General features: G+C 39.7%; 1 protein-coding gene across 3 annotated transcripts in view; it reads right to left on the bottom strand.

Annotated features, from left to right (window-relative positions):
* Window positions 1-21,020, bottom strand: part of Dock7 (dedicator of cytokinesis 7) — a 170,472-nt gene that overhangs the window by 112,965 nt on the left and 36,487 nt on the right. For all 3 annotated transcript variants that reach the window (XM_032901792.1, XM_032901790.1, XM_032901794.1), the window contains exons 8-12: window positions 14,724-14,790; window positions 13,325-13,474; window positions 6,086-6,166; window positions 4,047-4,212; window positions 1,067-1,209 (exon numbers count right to left, since the gene is read on the bottom strand). In XM_032901792.1, the coding sequence (XP_032757683.1) occupies window positions 1,067-1,209; window positions 4,047-4,212; window positions 6,086-6,166; window positions 13,325-13,474; window positions 14,724-14,790 (607 nt within the window). The remainder of the gene's footprint in view (window positions 1-1,066; window positions 1,210-4,046; window positions 4,213-6,085; window positions 6,167-13,324; window positions 13,475-14,723; window positions 14,791-21,020) is intronic.

Here is a 21,020-nt window from a genome sequence, read left to right as displayed (position 1 = left end):
CTCAGAATAGCACCTCAGGAGGAGGAATACGGAGACAATTCTTAACATTTTCTTTAATCTGCCCCCAAATTTACGGTTCATAGATCTTACTAGTCTGTCATCTGTTACACTAATACAAGTTTTCTCCTCATTCTTCAATTAGTTCTGGGTCATCTGATTACATAAAACATATTTTTTATCTTGATTCACAATATAAAACCCATTTGACATCAAAAGCCAATGTATACATACATAAACAAAAGTATTCATATTAAAGAAACAGGAAAAATGAAGGCTCTGTGAAACAACATTTAAACTGAATATATGAAATGCTCTTTTTTTTTTAAGATTTTTTTTAGATCTACTTTTTGAAGCTGTATGTTACATACTAAATTGATTTCCATGAAATGACATGTGAAAAACACTGATTTGATTTGAAGTGGACAGAACAGATCTGTGAGAAAATGTCTGATGGAAAGAGTATATCAGATACAGATATCTTCCTCTACAACACTGTATTTCAGCACAGAAAGGGGGTTTCTATTCGCAAACCGCAGACAAGACCATTAAGACCAACACCTGGTGGGGGGCTACATGACTCTGGACAACTCCCCATGCATCAGTGTCTGGAGCCAGAGTATGTGCTATTCCTGCAAGAGGACCAATTTATTTTCTAACCCCATATTGGGTGGCTCATAACCATCCGCAGCTGTAGCTACAGGACAGTCTGATGTCTCTGGCCTCTACAAGCACCTGCACTAGCTACACATACCCATAAACATAATTTCAAATAATAAAAATTAAAATAAAAAGTTCACCATTACAACTGAATAAGATATAGATGTGAAAGACAGGTTTTGATGCATGAAAATGTCAATGTCAGCATTTAAATAACGTAAGTGATAAAGTGGGTACAATGGCAATTATTTTCATATTTTACTAGTTTTTACTCATATTCATCTTCATCCTTAAATTTGTTCGAAGTTCTTGACATTATACATATGCACAGAACAGTTACCACTCTCCTTAAAGAAAGTGAAACCTTGTACAAGCACCTCCCCAGAGCCCCCACATGATAAAATATTACCTGCTTAAAAAAGTTTGCCACAGTGAGGGTGGCAGGCCGGAAGCTGGTCAGGTTGCAAGCATCATCGCCACTGGCTGTCCTCTCGAGGGACCGTCGACCAACAAGACTAGAATTTCTCCTCTCTGACCAAGAACCCTTTCGTTCTACCAAAGAGCAGATAAAACAATTGTCAGTTTCATAAGAAGTAAAATTGTTTTTAATTAGCTTTCCCAACATAAGAAATAATCCATTAATGTGCAAAGCTATTTTGCTCATCTTGTAAGTTATAGTACACAAATCCATCTGAATCAGCTGGTTGTCACTTCTACAATACAAAGTCTCTTAATAAGTCTCTTAACATATAACGATCTCCATGCACAACCGAAGATGGTGTAAATCAGCTAGAAGGAACTATGGACTCATTATGAAATACCCATCAAAATGAAATATAATTAATGGCAAATCAGCCTTCGCTGATTCAGATTGAAACAAATTCAAAAGACAAGTTGCAAGTTCAAAGTCTTTACAAGATAATCTTCCTCCTCATCCTCCTCCTCCTCCTCTTCTTCTTCTTTCTCCTCTTCCTCCTCTTCCTCTTCTTCTTCCTTCCTCTTCTTATTCCTCCTCTTCTTCTTCCTCCTCCACTTCTTTTTGTCCTTTTTCCTTATGAAGGTATGCAAACCAAGGCCTCACACATACAAGATATGCCCATTTTTGTAAACTAAAAGAACAATGCTATTAAAGATTAGCAAAAGAGAAAACTTTAAAAAATAGCTAAGCAATGACAGACCAGACTCTAATAAGAAAAAGCAGAATACACATTATTTTTGAGCACTTACAGATCATTCTCCACAATATAAGACAAGATATGAAAAGACCAAAAGGATGAAATTATTTACTAAGAATTGGATAATTCTAAACTATAAATTAACAATAAAAGAAAAGTTAGGGGATTCACAAATATGCACAGTTGAAAAAACCACACACACACACACACACACACACACACACACATCTCTCTCTCTCTCTCTCTCTCTCTCTCTCTCTCTCTCTCTCTCTCTCTAAAAAGTTACTAGGAGGAGTTGTTCCCAAGGGAAATTATAAAGTAAGATGTATGGAGATGCAACACACCAAAGTATGTGTGAGACTGCTACAGCAGGGCTCCAGGGCAAGAGACAAGTAGAAATGCTTCTAGTGAAAAGAAGTATTTCAAGCTGACCTGATAGCACAGGCTGGTAACCCCGAGACTTGGAAGACAGTGGGAGAATGGCAAATTCAAGGCCAGCCTATGCTAACAGCAAGATTCAAACTTAAAATAAAGAAAACAGAGTCTCAAGTCAGTAATTACATCTCATCTCACACTTTAAGGAACTATGTATCTGAACATCTGGGCATGATTATCCATGTCTCCATGCCAACACTGGGAAAGCCAAGTCATGAAGACCATGATATGCCGAAACCTTTTCTCAGAAGCAGAAACTAAATCCAAAGGAGAAAACATTGCAAAAGGGCAGCAGAGAGTGGAGATAAGTGAAACAGAAACTGGAAAAACATGGTAATCAGTTTATTAAAAACCGACAAGCCTTTTTGATTAAAATGAAGGGGAAAACACAGAGCACTAAAATTACTACACTAGATTTCATCAATCATTAGATTTACCAGTAGAAATGGTTATATGATAATGAAACAAAAAAAATTGTAGAATACTTCAAAAACAGAAAGGTGAAAAACCCCCATTTAAAAGTAAAGCACTGGGGTTGGGGATTTAGCTCAGTGGTAGAGCGCTTGCCTAGCGCGCAAGGCCCTGGGTTCGGTCCCCATCTCCGAAAAAAAAAAAAAAAGCAATTAAAAGTGAAGCATTAATAAAGTTATTTTTTTAAAAAGCTTTTAAAATGGTCAAAGTATATAAATATGTATTTTTCCAAAGAGGACCACAAAGAGCAAAAACACACAAGACTACACCTAACATCGTTAGCTACCAGAGAAGAAAAGAAGTCCAGTGCAGGATGAGATGCTGCTAACCTGCACTAGGATGTTATGGTTAAAACCAGACGGCATGCAGTCCTGGCAAGGGTAAGAAGAAAGAGGAACTTTTATACACCACTGGCAGAAATTTTAAAGTGCAGCCATACTGGAAGATAGTTTGACAGCCTCAGAATCTTTATTGAAGAATTATCACATGATGGGGCAACTTCGTTTCTAGCTATATAGTCAAACGCACAATATGCAACAGCTTTTACAAAGACTGGGAATGTAGTTCAGTGGTAGAGTGCTTTGCTTAGCATGCATGAGAGGTCATGGGTTTAATTCCCAGTACCAGAGACCTGAGAACAGCTGACCCATGATTGCTCACTGTGCTATTATTCATAACAACTCAAATTATCATCAACAATAAATAATTAAAGTGCAGTATATAAATATAAGGGAGAATCATGACAACAAAAGGAAATCAAACGCCAACAGTCACCTACCCGTGGTTAATACCTGTGAAAACACCATGCTATATGAAACAAGCTTCACAAAACACCAAACACTATTCAATTGTTCATATTAAATGTCTGGAACAGACAAATCCGTAAAGAAAACAAATATTCTAGTGGTTGTTCAGGAATGGGCTTAGGAATTTGGGGAAAATGAGGAGTGATTGTTAATGGGTATGAACATGTTCCAAATATCAACTGTCATGGTGCCTGTGACTGCAGCAAACTGAGTGACTTGAATAATATGTAAACATAGTATATTTAAAGTTCTTTTCCTATTTCTCTCTTTTTTGTTTTGGTTTAGGGTGAGGGAGTGGCAGGGCCTCATGGATGAAGCCTGGGCTGCCCTGAAATGAAGCAGATGCAGACTGGCCTGAGCACCTGGGATTAGAGGTGTGGCACCAGCTCCAGCTAAGGAAATCGTTTACCAAGTCACAGCACACTGCCCAGGCTACAACTGACACAGCTGTCGCCTCTCCTGGGGCAGAGATCACTACTTTAGAAACAATATCCATTCTTACCTCCAGTGCTGATCTCGACTTCGGTGGAGTCTCTCTCTAAGCTGCCAGCACTGCTAACAATATTCATTAAATGGATCGCAGTCCAAGCAAAGGGCATGCGGTATTTCCCAAGTCTTTGGCAAAACTGGTCGGCTTGACTTTTCAGCTTCTCCAATTTTTCCTTATTCTGTAAAACAGAACTTGATCCATGATCACACTTGAAAGAAATGACCTAAGGTCTATTTCACACATTATCAAGGGCAGGTTAAAAAGTGCTTAATATCTCAGCGAAGACAGCAAAACTCAGGCTGAGCATGTGTGAAGGGGAAAGAACGTTACACAAGGTACTATTCAACACCACACCTCAACTCTCTGCAAACAGGCAGCAAAGGCACTGCAGTCCCCTCTGTGATTATGTCGTCTTGGCAGGGGAAAAAGGGGCTTAGAGCCACGTGCATGTCCTGCAGGAAGTCTTTTTAGGAAAGGAAACGTAAAAGTCTCTTTAACACAAAATTTAATACCAGAACAACTAGGAAAGAGAGAAATCTAGAAAAAGTTTTGTCTTTATGAACTCCAGAACAACAACTTGAGTCTTTCTTCAAACTATCTAAAATAACTGTCTCCTTCAAAACTTGCTTTAAAACACTGTTTGTTCAAAGACTTGAGCTCCTGATATGCTTTTCTGGTCATGGGCTGTTAGCTAAATTCATGCTAAAGTATTTTTGTTCCCACCTCATGGTGTTTAAAATTAGCTCAGCTACTCTATCCATTCCAGCGTAACAAGTCACAGCCTGGACCCTATACTGTCGGCAGCTGCAGATGAGAACACAGCTCTGCTCCTTTGCTCACCTTGTGATAGAGACATGTGTGCATATGATATAGATACATGTGTGCATGTGATATAGAGACATGAGTGCATGTGATATAGAGACATGTGTGCATGTGATATAGAGACATGTGTGCATGTGATATAGACATGTGTGCATGTGATGTAGAGACATGTGTGCATGTGATATAGACACATGTGTGCATGTGATATAGAGATATGAGTGCATGTGATATAGATACATGTGTGCATGTGATACAGACATGTGTGCATGTGATACAGACATGTGTGCATGTGATATAGAGATATGAGTGCATGTGATATAGAGACAGTGTGCATGTGATATAGAGACATGTGTGCATGTGATATAGAGACATGTGTGCATATGATATAGAGACATGTGTGCATGTGATACAGAGACATGTGTGCATGTGATACAGAGACGTGTGCATGTGATACAGAGACATGTGTGCATGTGCTATAGAGACATGTATAGAGACATGTGTGCATGTGATACAGAGACATGTGTGCATGTGCTATAGAGACATGTGTGCATGTGCTACAGAGACATGTGTGCATGTGATACAGACATGTGTGCATGTGATATAGAGACATGTGTGCATGTGATATAGAGACATGTGATGAGACATGTGATATAGAGACATGTGTGCATGTGATATAGAGACATGTGTGCATGTGATGCTTGCCCATCTTTCTTTCTCTCAAGATTACAAAATCAATGCTGGAAGTTTCATCAATATCACTATTTGGTAAATAAAAGAACTTTTAAATAAAAGAAATTTTAAATTCAATTAGCTTTGCTCTCATCAACAAAAATAATTTTTAAGCTGTATTTAAATTACTATTACTGCTAATACTCTTGGTGTATGGGTTTGTGTCCTGGGAGGAGTGTTTCATTGTATGTGTCATCAAGTTCAGAAAACAACATTCTGGAGTCTGGGGTCAAGCTACGGTCATCAGACTTGAAAAGCGAATGCCTCTACCCACAGGTTATCTCTCTACCCATCCCCCAACAGGTAAAAGAGATTTTTAAGTCTAGCATGGGACATAAAACAAGCTAAATGACAAAGACAATGTGGTAACAGGACAAAAGGAAGTAGACAAACAGAAAAAAGTGAATTAGCATTGGAAATTTTTAAAAGGATTTATATGTGTTTATTTTTCCAAAATTACATTAGGAGTGATACGGGAAAATGAGGGTCTGACATGGTACCTTGGTGGCATCAGCTTCTTTGAAAATCATATATGGTTCTGCACACTCCCCAATGTCTCCTTGCTGTAGGACTTTTTCTAGCTGTCGGAAGACAAAAACAGAAAAGTTTAGCTAAGGTTTTAAAAATAAAAACACTCAGTCAGAAATGCAAGGATAATTCAATATATTAAAAATAAATATATCACACATTAATAGAATAACATGGGAAAGGGGAATGGTCAAATTTGTGCCAAAAATGGATCCGAAAAATAATTCAGAATAATTTCCCAATAGAAATGCTCAACCAACTATGAGTGTAAGGAAACTTTCAATATGAAAAGGCTGTACATGAAAAGCCCACAGCGAGCATTCTCAAGGGTGGCTCAAAACTTAAATTCCCTCTAAAATTAGGAACAAGACAAGAATACCCAGTTTAGCATTTTCTATACGAACCCATGCTGGGTTTAAAGCCAGAGCAATCAGACAAGCAACAGAGTAACAGACACATAAGATGGAAAGGAAGAAGGGAAATAAAATGATTTCTGCTGACAGCGGGACCTTGGTTGTTGTTGTTTTTCTGAGGCAGGGTTTCTTTCTGTAGGCCTGGCCTGCTGGAATTTGCTTTGCAAACCTCAAACTCAGAGATCCACCTGCCTCTGCCGCTCAAGTGCTGGGATTAAAGGTGAGTGAATCATCACCAGTACCATCACCATCACCATCACCACATCACATCATCATCATCACCAACATTGTTTCTGACAGCATGCTCTTTTACATGGAAAACTCTAACGATTTCATGCAAATAAAGAAAAAATATCATGATATATGCTGCCCACAGTTGAGTATGCCTCACTGCCTGCTATCCAATCATTCAAGAGAATCAGGGCCACCCACCTCAGGCCTAGCACATTCTAAACTAGCCTGGGCCGCATAGTGAAATTTTGCCTCAAAAACAATAAACAAACAAAAAACTATCAAAACTAAAAACCAAATACAAAAAAGTTTCAGTATACAAAGTATACACATTAACAATGAGGATTCTAAAAAAGCAAATAAAAAAAGCAATTCTACAGATAACAGCATTTCAATAATAAAATATTTAGGAATAAACTTAACCAAGGAAGTTAAAAATCTATACGATGAAAATAGTAAAATGTTGCTTAAAGAAATAAAAGCATAAAAATTCCAAAAATATTCCAAATTCAAGAAGTAAAAGATTTAATAGAATTAGGAATCCCATGTTGCCTAAGACGTGCATAATTAATGAAATTCCTATCACTACCCCAATGATTTTGACTGAAGTAGCATGATCCATCATAAATGTGAAAAGAAATCGCAAGAGAAATCCATAGCTTAAAGAAAAGCAAACCAGACCTAACTTCACAGATGAGATTGAAGAGCAGAACCGAGGCCGTGAATGAAGGCAAAGGCTGCACTTTAAATCTAGAACGCCAGCCACAGGCTTTCCGGCTCTGAGCACTTAAGAAGTGGAGCCTAGTTGAAGTAGCCTGAGGTTCCAGTCAAGCATCCTCTGCTCTCTGGAAAACCACAATGTAAAGAAATGTCCTTTCATGCACCTACAGCCACAGAACCTTCTCTACTCTGCTTCCCCAAACGGACTGGAATTTCCTCTGAAATTTAAGCCAAAATAAGTATTTCCCCCTTTATTCTGACAAATGTTTCAATGGCTGAAACCTTCTGCAACCATAAGCCAAACAGATCCTCCCTCCCTTGTGGTTCTCAGGCATCTGTGCTGGAGTCCTCTGAAACAATTAGCCAACACAAACCTTTTCTCCCATATCTGTCAGTAATTGGTCACACTGAGGTAACTATAATGAATAAGTAAGATATGCACACAATGGAACAGGAGAGAAATCCAGGCTAACCCTTGCATGAAGTCAATTAAAACGTATGTGTATGACTCTTCTCCCTGCATGTATGTATGTATGCTATGTATGTGCACTACAGTACTGGGATATGGGTAAAAACAAACTGACTGATGCTTACTACATTAAAGGACAAAATAAGCGAAACGAAAAGAAAAACCTTAAGAATGAGATAAAATTCTGTGCAAAGCATCCGTCTCACTGCAAACAAGTACTTCAGATGCAGAAAGAGGTCAACGACTCAGGTCCAACAGTAGTGAGGATGAGGAATCCAACTGACCAAAGAACAAAGACTTGTAAAGTATCTCAAGTAAGCTCAACACTGGGCTCCAGCCGGGAGGGATGTTCTGAAGATTGTGGAACACATAAGAGGACTAGGTTGGCCAGAAAAATTAGGTCATCTGGGGAAGGCATTGAGGTTGAAGCCTACTTACTCATCCTGTCTGCTCTCTGCTCCAGTTCAACAAGGTATGAAGCCCTCGGTCCTGCCAAGGCTGGACCCCCCCAGTGTAGGGGAATGTCAGGGTGGGGAGGCGGGAAAGGGGGTGTGGTTGGTGAGGGGAACACCCTCATAGAAGAAGGGGAGAGGGATGGGATAGGGGGTTTATGGATGGAAAACCAGGAAAGGGAATAACATCTGAACTGTAAATAAAAATTATCCAATTTAAGAAAGGAAGAAAGGAAGGAGAGAAGGAGGGAGGGAGGGAGGAGGGAGGAGGGGGAGGGAGGGAGGGAGGGAGGGAGGGAGGAAGAAGGAAGGAAGGAAGGAAGGAAGGAAGGAAGGAAGGAAGGAAGGAAATAAATGTGAGGAGCCCCAACTGCACCCTCGTCACCACAGTGCTATCTGCTATTGTGCCTTCTCTCTATTGCAGGTATCCTCTCAACCTGGAAGCCAAAATGAGATCTTCCTTCCTAAGCTACCTGTTGTTAGTTATTTGATAAGACCAACAAGAAAAAGTAATGAATGCAGAAAATGGTATCAGAAGTGGGGCTGTTGCTGTGTTGATCATGGGGTTCATACGATCTAAAGAAAAGTAGAAGAATTCAGTCTGATCTTTCCATGGCCTGCTTCGATACCTTCCATCCGAAGGGAAATACCTGCTGTGTGTCACTGTACTCTGGAAGTTTGTGGATTGTTTTTATTGTCTGTGTCGGTATTACAGAGGCTCAAGGCTAAGAGACCAATCCAGTCAAAGAATGGACTTCCAAGGCATTCTTGTTAAAGACCATGAGACTTTGGACTCAATGTGTTTTGCATGAGCCTATGGAGCCAGGAGTTAAATGTTATGGTTTGAATATAAAATGTTATAGAGCTTTTCTTATAAAAGCATTATTTACACTGCCCACCTCAAAAAAAAGGGAAAAGAAAACAATTTAAAAATCTAAATATCCACTAACTTGGATAAACAGATAAATAGGTATGGTAGCATGCACACACACAGAGCATACTATCCTAGGACATATTATTCAAATAAAATGCAGCCTAACATGTGTCCAAACCTGGACAAACCTTGAAACCACGCTCTGTTAAATTAGCCAGGCTCGAGAAGACAAACATTGTATGACTCCACTTCCATAAGGTATCTCAACAAGTCCACTTAACAAACACAAAATACAATGAGGACTTGCACAGAATGGGACAAGCTTTAATAAGGAGTCCTAAGTTTTCCTTCTCTGAACCGAAATCTTCTGGAGACTGATTACAACATGGTATGAAGATACTTAATACTGATCTGTACACCAAAAAATGGTTAAGATTATAAATTGCAATTTTACCACAAATAAAAATTTTTTAGACCATTTACTCCCCTAATTGCTTTTAATCATGGTCACTACAATATGAAGCAAATTAAGGCACCACATGTAGGTTTCCTCGGAAGTGAGAGGCATTAGCTGCACTGCTTCACCACTAGGCCACCTCCCTAGCCCTCCCCACAATAATAATAGTCTTAACTGACTAAATAGATGTTTCTTTCAATTCCCATATTTCTCTAAAATACCTCACATTCCTGGGAATTTTTAAATTTCACCTCTTTTTAAAAATAAGGCTAGGGAGCTGGCTCAGTTCGTAAAGGACTTCTGATACAAACACTAAGAACTGACTTTATCATACTACGCCCCTCGAGGCTCAAGATACACATGGAAAATCTCATAGATGGTGGATGATTACAAAGAAATAGTTTCTTCCACATGTAGCAGGACTGATGCACACATGAACTCACAGACACTGTGACTGCACACCAGGGCCTGCACAATTTCAAAGCAGATGGGGTCTCAGCACTGAGGCAGGAAATGGGTATGGGGTCCAACCCTTAACCAAGACATTTCTGCAACTGATACCTGCTGGCAGAGAAAATCAGTTTTCTCCAATGAAGTCTGAAATGGGTATATCAACCACACTTCAATTCCTCAGAAGACGCTAAAGCGAATGAATTCAGATATCTTCTTAATAGATTGCAAATGTTCACTGAATTAACATGAAAGACACAAATTTCAATGAAATATGTCCCCAGCTAGTATATAATGAACAAGTTGTCATAATTCACACCATGAAATACTCTTTGGTATGTCTACAAAGATCAAGATTTTACTGCTAAAAATGACTCAAACAGAGAACATCTCCATCTCTGGCTAAATCAACTGATTCCAGACAACCTACATACACACAAACACAAACATCTGAAACAGTATAGCCCAGACTGGCTGACCAACACACAAATCAGACATATAAATACATATACAGGAACCGTAAATAGAATTATGAATAAAGGCTTTTCATTACAGCCCACTGGATGTCCTTTCTGTTCTTGTACAGCAGTAAGTATCCAATACAAGTGCTAAGGAAATTTCACCTCAGGAAATGATAATCAGGGCTGGAGAGATGGCTCGGAGGTTAAGAGCACTGGCTGCTCTTCCCAAGGTCCTGAGTTCAAATCCCAGCAACCACATGGTGGCTCACAACCATCTGTAATGGGATCTGATGCCCTTTTCTGGTGTGTAGGCATTCATGCAGGCAAAACACTATCATAAGAAATAAATAAATCTTAGAAAGAAAGAAAGAGAGAGAGAGAGAGAGAGAGAGAAAGAAAGAAAGGGAGGAAGGATAATGATGGACTGAACCTTATATCAAATGCTATTCTTGGGAAGATAGGGGAGAAGGAGGGAAGGAGGGAGAGAGAAAGAGAGAGAGAGAGATATGTACAGAGAGGGAGAGAGAGAGATATGTACAGAGAGGGAGAGAGAGAGATATGTGTATGTATGTGCATACATACAAACATACATTTGCTTATATTTTATGAATATAATTATTTTCAATAAATATATGTTGTTACATAACATAATTTTTCAAATTATGGTATTGCATCATTTAAGTTTAGCATGATCTATTTCTTTATACAGAATATTTACATTCAATGCTTTTAATTGCTATCTTAAAAGCCATTTACCTTCATTATGACAACTAAATCACTTTATTTCCCAGCAGCCTATATTCCATACATCATTGCCATAATAGCTCATTTCTTTCAAAATCATCTAGCTTATAATAATGTGCCATTCTCCACGTATAAAATTAACTATATTTCTTACTTATATTCATTTTCAAAATAATATATTATTCTACTTATTAATATAGTATAGCTTAAATCATAATACTATTAATATTTTGGGTATTTGAAGACAGGGTCTCTCTATATAATCCTGGCTGTCCTGGAACTTACTATGTACACTAGGCTGGCCTCAAACTCCCAGATGCGCCTGCCCTGCTGTACTAGGCTGAAGACGTGACTAAATGTGGCCCCGCCCGAGCCTGCAGAAGTCACCTCATCTAAGAGGAGTTTCTGAAGTGAATTTCTCCAGGACGATTAACTGAAACTAAACCTAATCTTAACCTTAATTCATAGGAATGCAGCCAACAAACTGGGGCATTATTCCTGTGGGTAAAAAGGACTCATTTATGAAAATCTACTTTATAATCTTATTAAAAATGTCATTACCTCTATAATAATTTTATATAGTGACTAAGGAATATACATTTTAGGCTGCTCTCAAGTCAAGGTCAACTTAACCAAAGTCAAGTAAACAAATTCTTCTGTTTATGTTTTAAATTCATTTACTTATTTTGTCTGTGAAGGAGAGGGCACCAACATGCATGCCATGGCACTCATGTGAAAGGCAGTTCTCTTCTTCAACCATGTGGAACAAGCCCTGGTAGTTGGGACTGGCAGTGAGAACTGTCAGACCTGCAGAGCCATCTGCTGGTCCCGACTAGTCTAAGGCACACATGGTAGTGGCACAGTAGTGGCATTTGAATTTATCCTCCCAGTGCTGCGGACTGAACCTAGGGCCCCATGTCCACACTAGACAACTGCTCTATCGCTCAACACTAGACTCTATCCCCAGCCTTCATTTTACCTTTTATTTTGAGAAAGTTCTACTAAAGTAGCCCAGGCTAGCCTTAAACTCACTCTATAACCCAATGGAGCCTTGAACATGCAATTCCTCTGCCTCAGCCTACCAAACTGGAATCATAGACCTCTATTATTAGGCCTGGCTGGTGTCTGGAATTTATAATTACTTTCTGGGTGAATATGCTTGGAGTGTTTTATGGTTGTTATTTTCATTTTGTTTTCCTTTTTAAAAGATAGGCTCTTGCTAGCCTCAACCTTCCAACCATCCTGCCTCTATGCCCAGATAGCATATCTGGTGGTCAACAGGTTGACAGTCAAAACTCTCTGTCAATCAATGACCTATGACAATGGTTTTAGCTTTCGTATCTATATGACTTTGACATAAGTGCTATATACTAACTAAGAGAGTTAATTTACACAGACCGGGTCCTCAGTTATGTGGTCTAACATTTCTCTAAATGTTGCTGTGAAAGTATTCTCTAGAGATTATTAACAATTAAAACGGTAGCCCTTGAGTAGAGTTGATCAGTCTCTACTCCAGGAGCTGGGTCTCATCTAATCAGCTAAGGACTTTATGAACAAGACTGAGTTTTCCTGAAGAAAACCATAACAGCAATCAGGCCTGAGTCTGATTAATCAGACTGTTAGCGTGTGAACTCTGGACGCAAGACTTCAATAACATCTAGCTCTTAGCAGCTTGCCCTAAGAATAGGGCAACTGTCAGCTCTCACAATCACAATCACGTGAGGCAATCCCTTAAGATAAACCCATGTTGTTTGACTGAAGAAACATAATCAATACTACTTTGCATTCAGGAAAAGTTAGGTTGTAACTATGGCTATGTCCAATGTGGTACTGCAAAGTATTAAACACAAAACCAAGACAGGTATTGTCCTTTCTAAGTTTGCAGTATTGACGAAGACAGGAGTAGACACCAAACAAACACATGTTAAAGATATTCTCACCTTTATCACAAGAAAGACATCTTGGGAAGGATAAGTTATAGAAAAAATGGCTGATCTTGCCAGAGTAGTAATGGCAGCAGGAGGTACATGTGGCCGTAACAGTCCCTTCATCTGTTCTGAATTAAGGTCAAAATAAAAATTCTCTGAAATCTGAAAAATACATTCAGATATTAAATGTTTATATTAATACAAAGTTTAATGTGCACAAAAATTATATAGTCTTAAAGCTATTAGATAATAAAACAGTCCAAAACACTTCATTAAAATTCAGTTGATTATATATTTCACTGAGACCAATCTACGTATCTGTATCAAAACCAAAAACTGTTAAGCTGCTCTGGCCTAGAACATGGGACACATTCTCTGGAGTCATACCTCACGTTCCTTAGTTACAAGTACAGCCAAGGCAACCAGCACCGTGATGAAGGACTACAAACTCAACTGTAAAACTCTATGTTCATAACTCTCGGCAGCTTCCATTTTACAAATATAAGCTACTAGAGCAAGTTCTCCTCAAGAAATCCATCACAGGCCATGCGTGATAGTGAAGGCACTTCCGAGTTTCTACCCCAGAGTGACTTAGTGTGAAAATAAGAAATGCTAGGTTCTCAGAGATGTGGCTGAGCGCTGGACCCCAGGCTCGAAAGCTCAGAGCCCTGGACTCCATTCCTTGCACTGCAGAAAGAAGGGAGGAAGGGGTAGGGAGAGCTAAGGGAGAGGGAGAAGAAAGTAAACAAACAGGGAGAAATCTGTCTGATGCCCCTGAAAGCTCCAAAGCATAGTAAGAACAGCACAGTAAAGCTAGACTCACTTCAGACACACCACCTAAACTTACGTAAAGCAGCAGGCCATTAGAGGTTCCAAACTGTGTCAATGAACCTCAGAGATCACCACGCTTATGTTCTTCTATACTGCTTTCATACAATGCCTTTCCTACATTAGCATATCTAGTTCCTAAAAATTGCTTCTGCCAAGGCTGGACCCCCCAGTGTAGGGGAATGTCAGGGCAGGGAGGTGGGAAGGGGTGGGTGGGTGATGTGGGGGAATGCCCTCATAGAAAAGGGGAGAGGGGATGGGATAGGGGCCTTATGTCCAGAAAACCAGGAAAGCAAATAACATTTGAAATGTAAATTTAAAAAAATCAAAAGAAAAATTGCTTCTGCCATTTGCTTTGAGGACTTTTTCAATTTAAAAAAAAAATAAAATACGTTTCAACTAAAGTATTTTCTATAAGATGAAATATTGAACTAGTCCTGAAAAGTTAGATTTCTGTTTTCCTTTTCAATTGGTAATGTTTGAGGAGTCACTATTTGTTTATCTTATGAAACAAGCAGTATGTAAGCAGGTCTCTAAAACTTATGATTGTGACAATGACTGCAACCAAATCCCAGAGACTTACCTTCTTCTTCTCCTTGACATCATATAAAGCCAAACTTGCAAAAATGGGCTCAATTTCAATTTCAAACCTTTATGAAAAAAAGAATAAATTAACTTTAAAATACATATGAAAGATAGATCTGGGGTTAAAGAGATGGCTCATCAATTAAGACTGTTGGTCTTGCAGAGAATCCAAGTTCAGTTCCCAACAAATGCATCAGGCAGCAGCTAACAGCTATACTGTAACTCCAGCTCCAGGGGAGCTGACTCCCTCTTCAGACATCTGTACTCACATGTATATATCCTCATAGATGGACAGACTGACACAGAAACACACACACACACACACACACACACACACACAGAGAGAGAGAGAGAGACAGAGAGACAGAGACAAAGACAGACGGAGAGAGGGGGAAAGAGAGGGAAGAGGAGAGGGAGAGAGAGAGGGAGAGGAGAGGAGAGGAGAGACAGACAGGCAGATCCAGAAAGATCTTTCTGGAAAAAAATTCTGATGTCAAAGTTCATTGTTTCGATGACTTTTCCTTCCCACCCGTGCCTATCTATATTACACCTTCTCTAAGAAACACTTTCCACGTATCTTTCAGTTTCAAAACAAACAGCTTCTCTGTAGGGATTGCCTCTTGTGTGCTGTGTAAAAGCTGGTGGCCAATGAGCTGAGACAAGATTAGAAGGTGGGACATCTCGCAGGGATCCCTTCCTGGACTCAGGAGTCAGACATGAATCTGGGGACAGGTAACTAGTGCTGTGGCAGACACAGAATAGTAAGAACAGGTTAATATAAGTTATGAGCTAGCTGGGGAATAGGCCTAGCTTATGGCCTAGGCACTAATTCATGAATAATAAGCTTCCGAGTAGTTATTCAGGCACTGGGGCACAGGTGAAAAGCCCACGGTTACACTTCTCTGAATAACTGCAGTGGTTTGAATATGCTTGTCCCAGGAAGTGACACTATTAGGATGTGTGGCCTTGTTGGAGTAGGTGTAGTCTTCTTGGAGAATTGTGTCACCACAGGGGTGGGATTTAAGAACCTCCTCCTAGCTGCCTGAGGATGTCAGTCTTCTCTCTGCCTTCAGATGAAAATCTAGAACTCTCAGCTCCTCCTGCACCATGCCTGTCTGGATGCTGTCATGCTTCTGCCTTGATGGTAATAGACTGACCCTCTGAACCTGTAAGCCAGCCCCAATTAAATGCTGTCCTAATAAGAGTTGCCTTAGTCATAGTGTCTGCTCACAGCGGTAACACCCTAACTAAGATAATAACTCTCCTTACGTTTTCAGCAACAATTAAACCTCCTAAAAAGTGTCACAGAATTTTCTATCCATTTGTGGCACTATTTACATTGCAACCTGTAATTAGGTAGTTTACTTAGGTGTGTCCACTTTATAATAAAGTTTTAAAATATCTTCTTTTCTGGACTATAAATCAAATATTCCATACCCAAAAACATTTAAATACATTTAAATATTCAGAGAAAAGCAAAGGCATTTGGAACTCCACTACACAGAAATACCTGAGGTGAAGTTGAATGCTCATCTATCTAAGCTTCTGTCATGTAAAATGAACATGTGAAATTTTTTTCTTTAAACAAAGACTGTGATACTATTTAGTAATATGCTTTTTTAACTCGATATTTAATGGTAAATTTCCCATATTTTAAAATATTAATCTTACCATTTTAATGCTGACATCATAATTCCCATTTTATGAAAATGTCAAAAGTCTTTTAAAAGTTCATACTTGAAATGTTTAATTCACTTCCCAACACCAGAGTGTTTACTGACTCAAAACATATGTAGCAAGAAGTTGACTAAAACAGCAGCACAGTGGAGTCTCAGCCAAAGACAATGCTGCACTCACTACTGCACCTGGCCACAGCTGCACCTGGCCACACACAGCTGCACCTGGTCACACACAGCTGCACCTGGTCACAGCTGTAGACCTCTTGATTTTCTCTGATGGAGGAATATTACCACATTTACAAGCAGAAGTCTAGAATGTGGCTGAGCATCCTGCCGTGTCCAGGACAGCCCCAACCACAAGCACTGCCAGGCAAACGGTGCTCAGTGCTGTAGAGGGACAAAAACAGCTCCACAGGATGTATTATTAACCATACGAATGTCCTCAAGGGAGGTGGCTCTCAACCTTCCTAACACTGCGACCTTTTTAAACAGTTCCTCAAGTTGTGGCGACCGCCAACTATAAAATTATTTTCTACTTCATAACTATTTGCTACTGTTATGAAAAGTAATCCATCTGTATTTTCCAATGATCGTAGGTAACCTCTGTGAAAGAGTGGTCAACTCTCTCTAAGGTGTCAGGACCCACTACTCTACTGGATTGTCAAGTGTAAGTGTTGTTCATATTTTCTACTCCTCCTATGTGTGGTCTTAACACTTGTGACTTTGTATGGAAAAACAGTTGAACATTTTAATGAAGTAAAATGTACTGATGCAGGCCAATGGAGCAGCTCAGTGGTACACAGTGTGCCTACCCTGGGGAAGACCCTAGGTTCAATCTCCAGTACCACAAAGGAGAGGAGAAAGACAGGGAAGGGGAGAAAAGTACAAAGCCAAAGAGAGGGAAAGGAAAAGAAGGAAGTAGAAAGACAGGAAGCAACAAAAAAGCAAGAAAACATCTTTGTTTAGGGATGGTGCTTGTTGTGCTGTGTTAAAACAGACTTTCTGTACAGAAAGATAGAAACTTCACTGTTTTTGTTGTTCAGATGTAACTCTTCTAATGAAATACGCACACACACACACACACACAGAGGGATGAAGCAGAGACAGACAGACAGACAGGGACAGGGGATGATGAAAGTGCTGTAATATCCACTGAGAAAAGTTACACACGCCTGTCACTCTAGCAGAACACACTGAAGTGTACAACAGGCAAGCTCATTGGTAAACTGCATGGTGGCTACACACTGGATACACTGTATGCTATGGAAGCCGAATCAAATAAAGCTGTTCTCTTTTAAAAGTAGAAGTGCCACATATGAAGCAGCATATTCATTCAGTGGAATATCATTTGGCTGTATATAGTAATAAACGTTTATGTATACTAGAATACGGATAAGCCATAAAAACATGTTGTGTGAAGAAACCACACCAAAAACTCCCCATATGGTTTATAATTACACTTACAAAACATAAGCAAAGGTGAACAGACAGAAACAGAAAGCAAGCCAGTGTGGGCAGGGGCTAACGAGAAGAAAGAACAGGAGATGACTGTCTATGAATACTACTGTTTCTTAAAGATGCCCTAAAACTCTTATATGAAGTCTTTAAGCCAAAAATGTCCATTAAAGACAGGGTCTGATCAGTGGAGAAATCAAGGTTAATGTCCTAAGGATGGGACACTAATCTAATGAACTGGAGTCCCTACCAAAGAAGACAGAGCCGTATATTTGGCACAAGCATGAAGACCTGAGTTTGGATCCCACACAGTCAGGCATGGAGGAATGTGCCTATAGTCCAAGAGCTGTGAAAGCAGAAAGAGCCCTGGAGCCAGGCGGTCTTGCTGAACCAGAGCTCCAGGGTCAGCGAGAAACCCTGCCACAAACAACAAACTGGATGGAAGCTGGAAAAATGGCTCAGTAATTAAGAGCACAGGTTGTTCTTGCAGGGGACCCACGTTAAATTCCCAACACCACATGGCAGCTCACAACACCTGCAACGCCAGTTCCAGGTGATCCAATGCTGTCTTCTGGCTTTCACAGACAATGCATATAGCATGCAGACAAAACTCCTATATACATAAAATTAAATCAATTGTATTTTTTAAAGTGGACAGTAGAGGAAGAGATCCAACATCAATCTCTGGCCTCCAAACACGTGCAAGTTAAATTTCAAAGCCAAGACAAGCAGCTAAATACCTATTCAATATTTCAAAGTAGACCTGGCTGCCAGGTTTGCACAGAATTCCTTAGTCCTACCTGTTACGAGAGTATAGCTGGCATGCCCTACCCTCTACCCTGGGCTGCCCTTCCCCCAAAGGTTCTTCCCTATATAATGCAGACATCTGGCTACTCGCCCTCTCTTTTGCTCTTTTTGTACCCTTGGTCTCCTAGCTACTGTACTTGGCTCTCCTCTCTCCCTTCTGCTTTCCTTCTCACCACATGGCTCAGGGTCCTGACCACTCTGGACTCTCCCTTATGTGTCTGCCTCTGGCTGTGCTCTCCCACATATCTACAATAAACTTTCTCCTCCATCATATCTAGGAGCAGTCATGGCATTTCCTTTCCTTTTTATTTCTTTTTATCATTCAGTGCACACACAGAGAAACACAAAGAAGACATCACAGACTTTTTCTGAGCCCACATAGTGAGAAGACATGTAAAGACACAGGAAGAAATCAGCTACTTACAAGCCAGAAGGAAAACACGAGCCACTGGCATCTTGGTCTTTGACTTCCCACCTCTAGAACTAAGAACTCAATTTCTATGAAGTCGACAGTCCATGTGACAGTCTAATACAGTGGTCCAATAGGCTAATATAGGTATGGGTGAAAAACACGCTCCAGAATTAACAATAATACTTGCATAATGCTAAGAACATAGACTTCTCACTGGTACATTTTGAAAGGGTGAAGTTTGGAGCTGGGGTGTAGTTCTGTCGGGAGAGTGCTGGCCTGGCACGCATGGAGCTCTAGGATCACCCTCAGTACTGCACAAAGCAGGAGGTGATGGGCACTGCAGGAGTCCTAGCTCAGGTGGGAGGAGAATCAGAAATCCAAAGTCATCATCAACTACACAAGAAGTTCTAGACTAGGAAAGATGAAACTCTGTGACAACAAATAAATGAAAGGATATGAATAAATGTGTGGTATCCAGTCTGTATCAAAATGGCTGCTATAAAGGATTTTAATATAATGTAGCAGGCCAGATATGTAGAAAAGTCTTCTCAATTCATCTAACGGGTTTCTACACAGATTTAACTAAATGTATAAAGCTTTGGTTTTCAAAGAAAGAAAAGTGTCATCAAAGAAAGAAAAGTGTCATATTTATATACAAAGTAATCTATCTGGTTGAGCTACAAATTCAAGTTTTTCTTCTTCAGTTGGAACTAATAAACCTACAAGAACGCCTTCAATTACTTACTGAGCATTAGTAAGCAGAATTTCTACTATTCCCTTTAATTCACACTTCCTCGTTTGTAAAGTAAAGAAAATACTGTTTGTCATATAAAATTACTCCAGAGACAGCAAGAAGTAAAAGAAACACAAGGAAAAGCAGCACACATATGTATAAGTTACCCTAAGACATATGACACTGAACTGCCTTCAAGAAAAAAATAGACTTTAAAACTTTGATACTAAAACAGAGCCAAACCTACAAAAAATAAGAAACTAGCTCTTTAAAGAAAAAAATATTTAATGGGGGGGGGCATAGTGATGTGCATCTTTAATCCAACAACACTCACGAGGCAGGGGGATTTCTGAGTTAAGAGGTCAGCCTGTTCTATATATTAAGTTCCAGGACAGCCAGAGATACAAAATGAAACCCTGCCTCAAAACAACATTTTTTTAAAAAAGAAAAAGTTTTGTCTTTAAAACTCCCCATCAAAAACGATGGCTATGGGCTAGAGATGACTCAGCCTAAAGGTTGTGAATTCAATTCCCAGCAACCACACTGTGGCTCACAACCATCTGTAATGGGATCCAATACCCTCTTCTAGTGTGTCTGAAGACAGCTATAGTGTACTCATAAATAAATAAATAAATCTTTGAAAAAAAAAAAAAAAAAAAACCAACACCAATGGCCAGCAACACACACAGGTGGCAGAAAATGTTCTTCAAGCCAGAAGTTAATCTGTACAGCTGTAGCAGTTCCCAACATCTCCAATGCTCTAACCTCACACACAAATGTGAAACCTGAACATTACTTGGTATAAGGCATAGAAAATGACTCGCGCTTACTTAGGTGACAAGAACCACTGGCCCTGGGCAAGGATGGTACACACATTAAGACTTCCATATTTTGTTTTAATTTGGAGATTAGTGAACAAATGCGTTTGAAAACCCTCATGAGATTAACCTTTGTTTGTATACTTTGTGATTGTCTCCCAAGATGCTTTCTATTTCTAAATGAGAATTGTTTCAGGGGCTGGAGAGATGACTGTCTTCTCAAAGAGGAGGACATGCACTGCCCTTGCCAAGACTTCTGTTCCCAGTACCCATGCTGGATGGATCACAGTCAAATGTAACTCCAGTTCCAAGGAGTGCCTCCGGCACCTGCATCTACATGCTCTTATATATAATCAGAACTAAAGTAGGACATCTGGCGAGCACTCAGACG

The sequence above is a fragment of the Rattus rattus genome, chromosome 1, assembly GCF_011064425.1.
Source record: "Rattus rattus isolate New Zealand chromosome 1, Rrattus_CSIRO_v1, whole genome shotgun sequence".
NCBI classification, from domain to species: domain Eukaryota; kingdom Metazoa; phylum Chordata; class Mammalia; order Rodentia; family Muridae; genus Rattus; species Rattus rattus.
The sequence above is the reverse complement of the archived record's forward strand: the minus strand, read 5'-3'. Positions and strand labels throughout refer to the sequence as shown.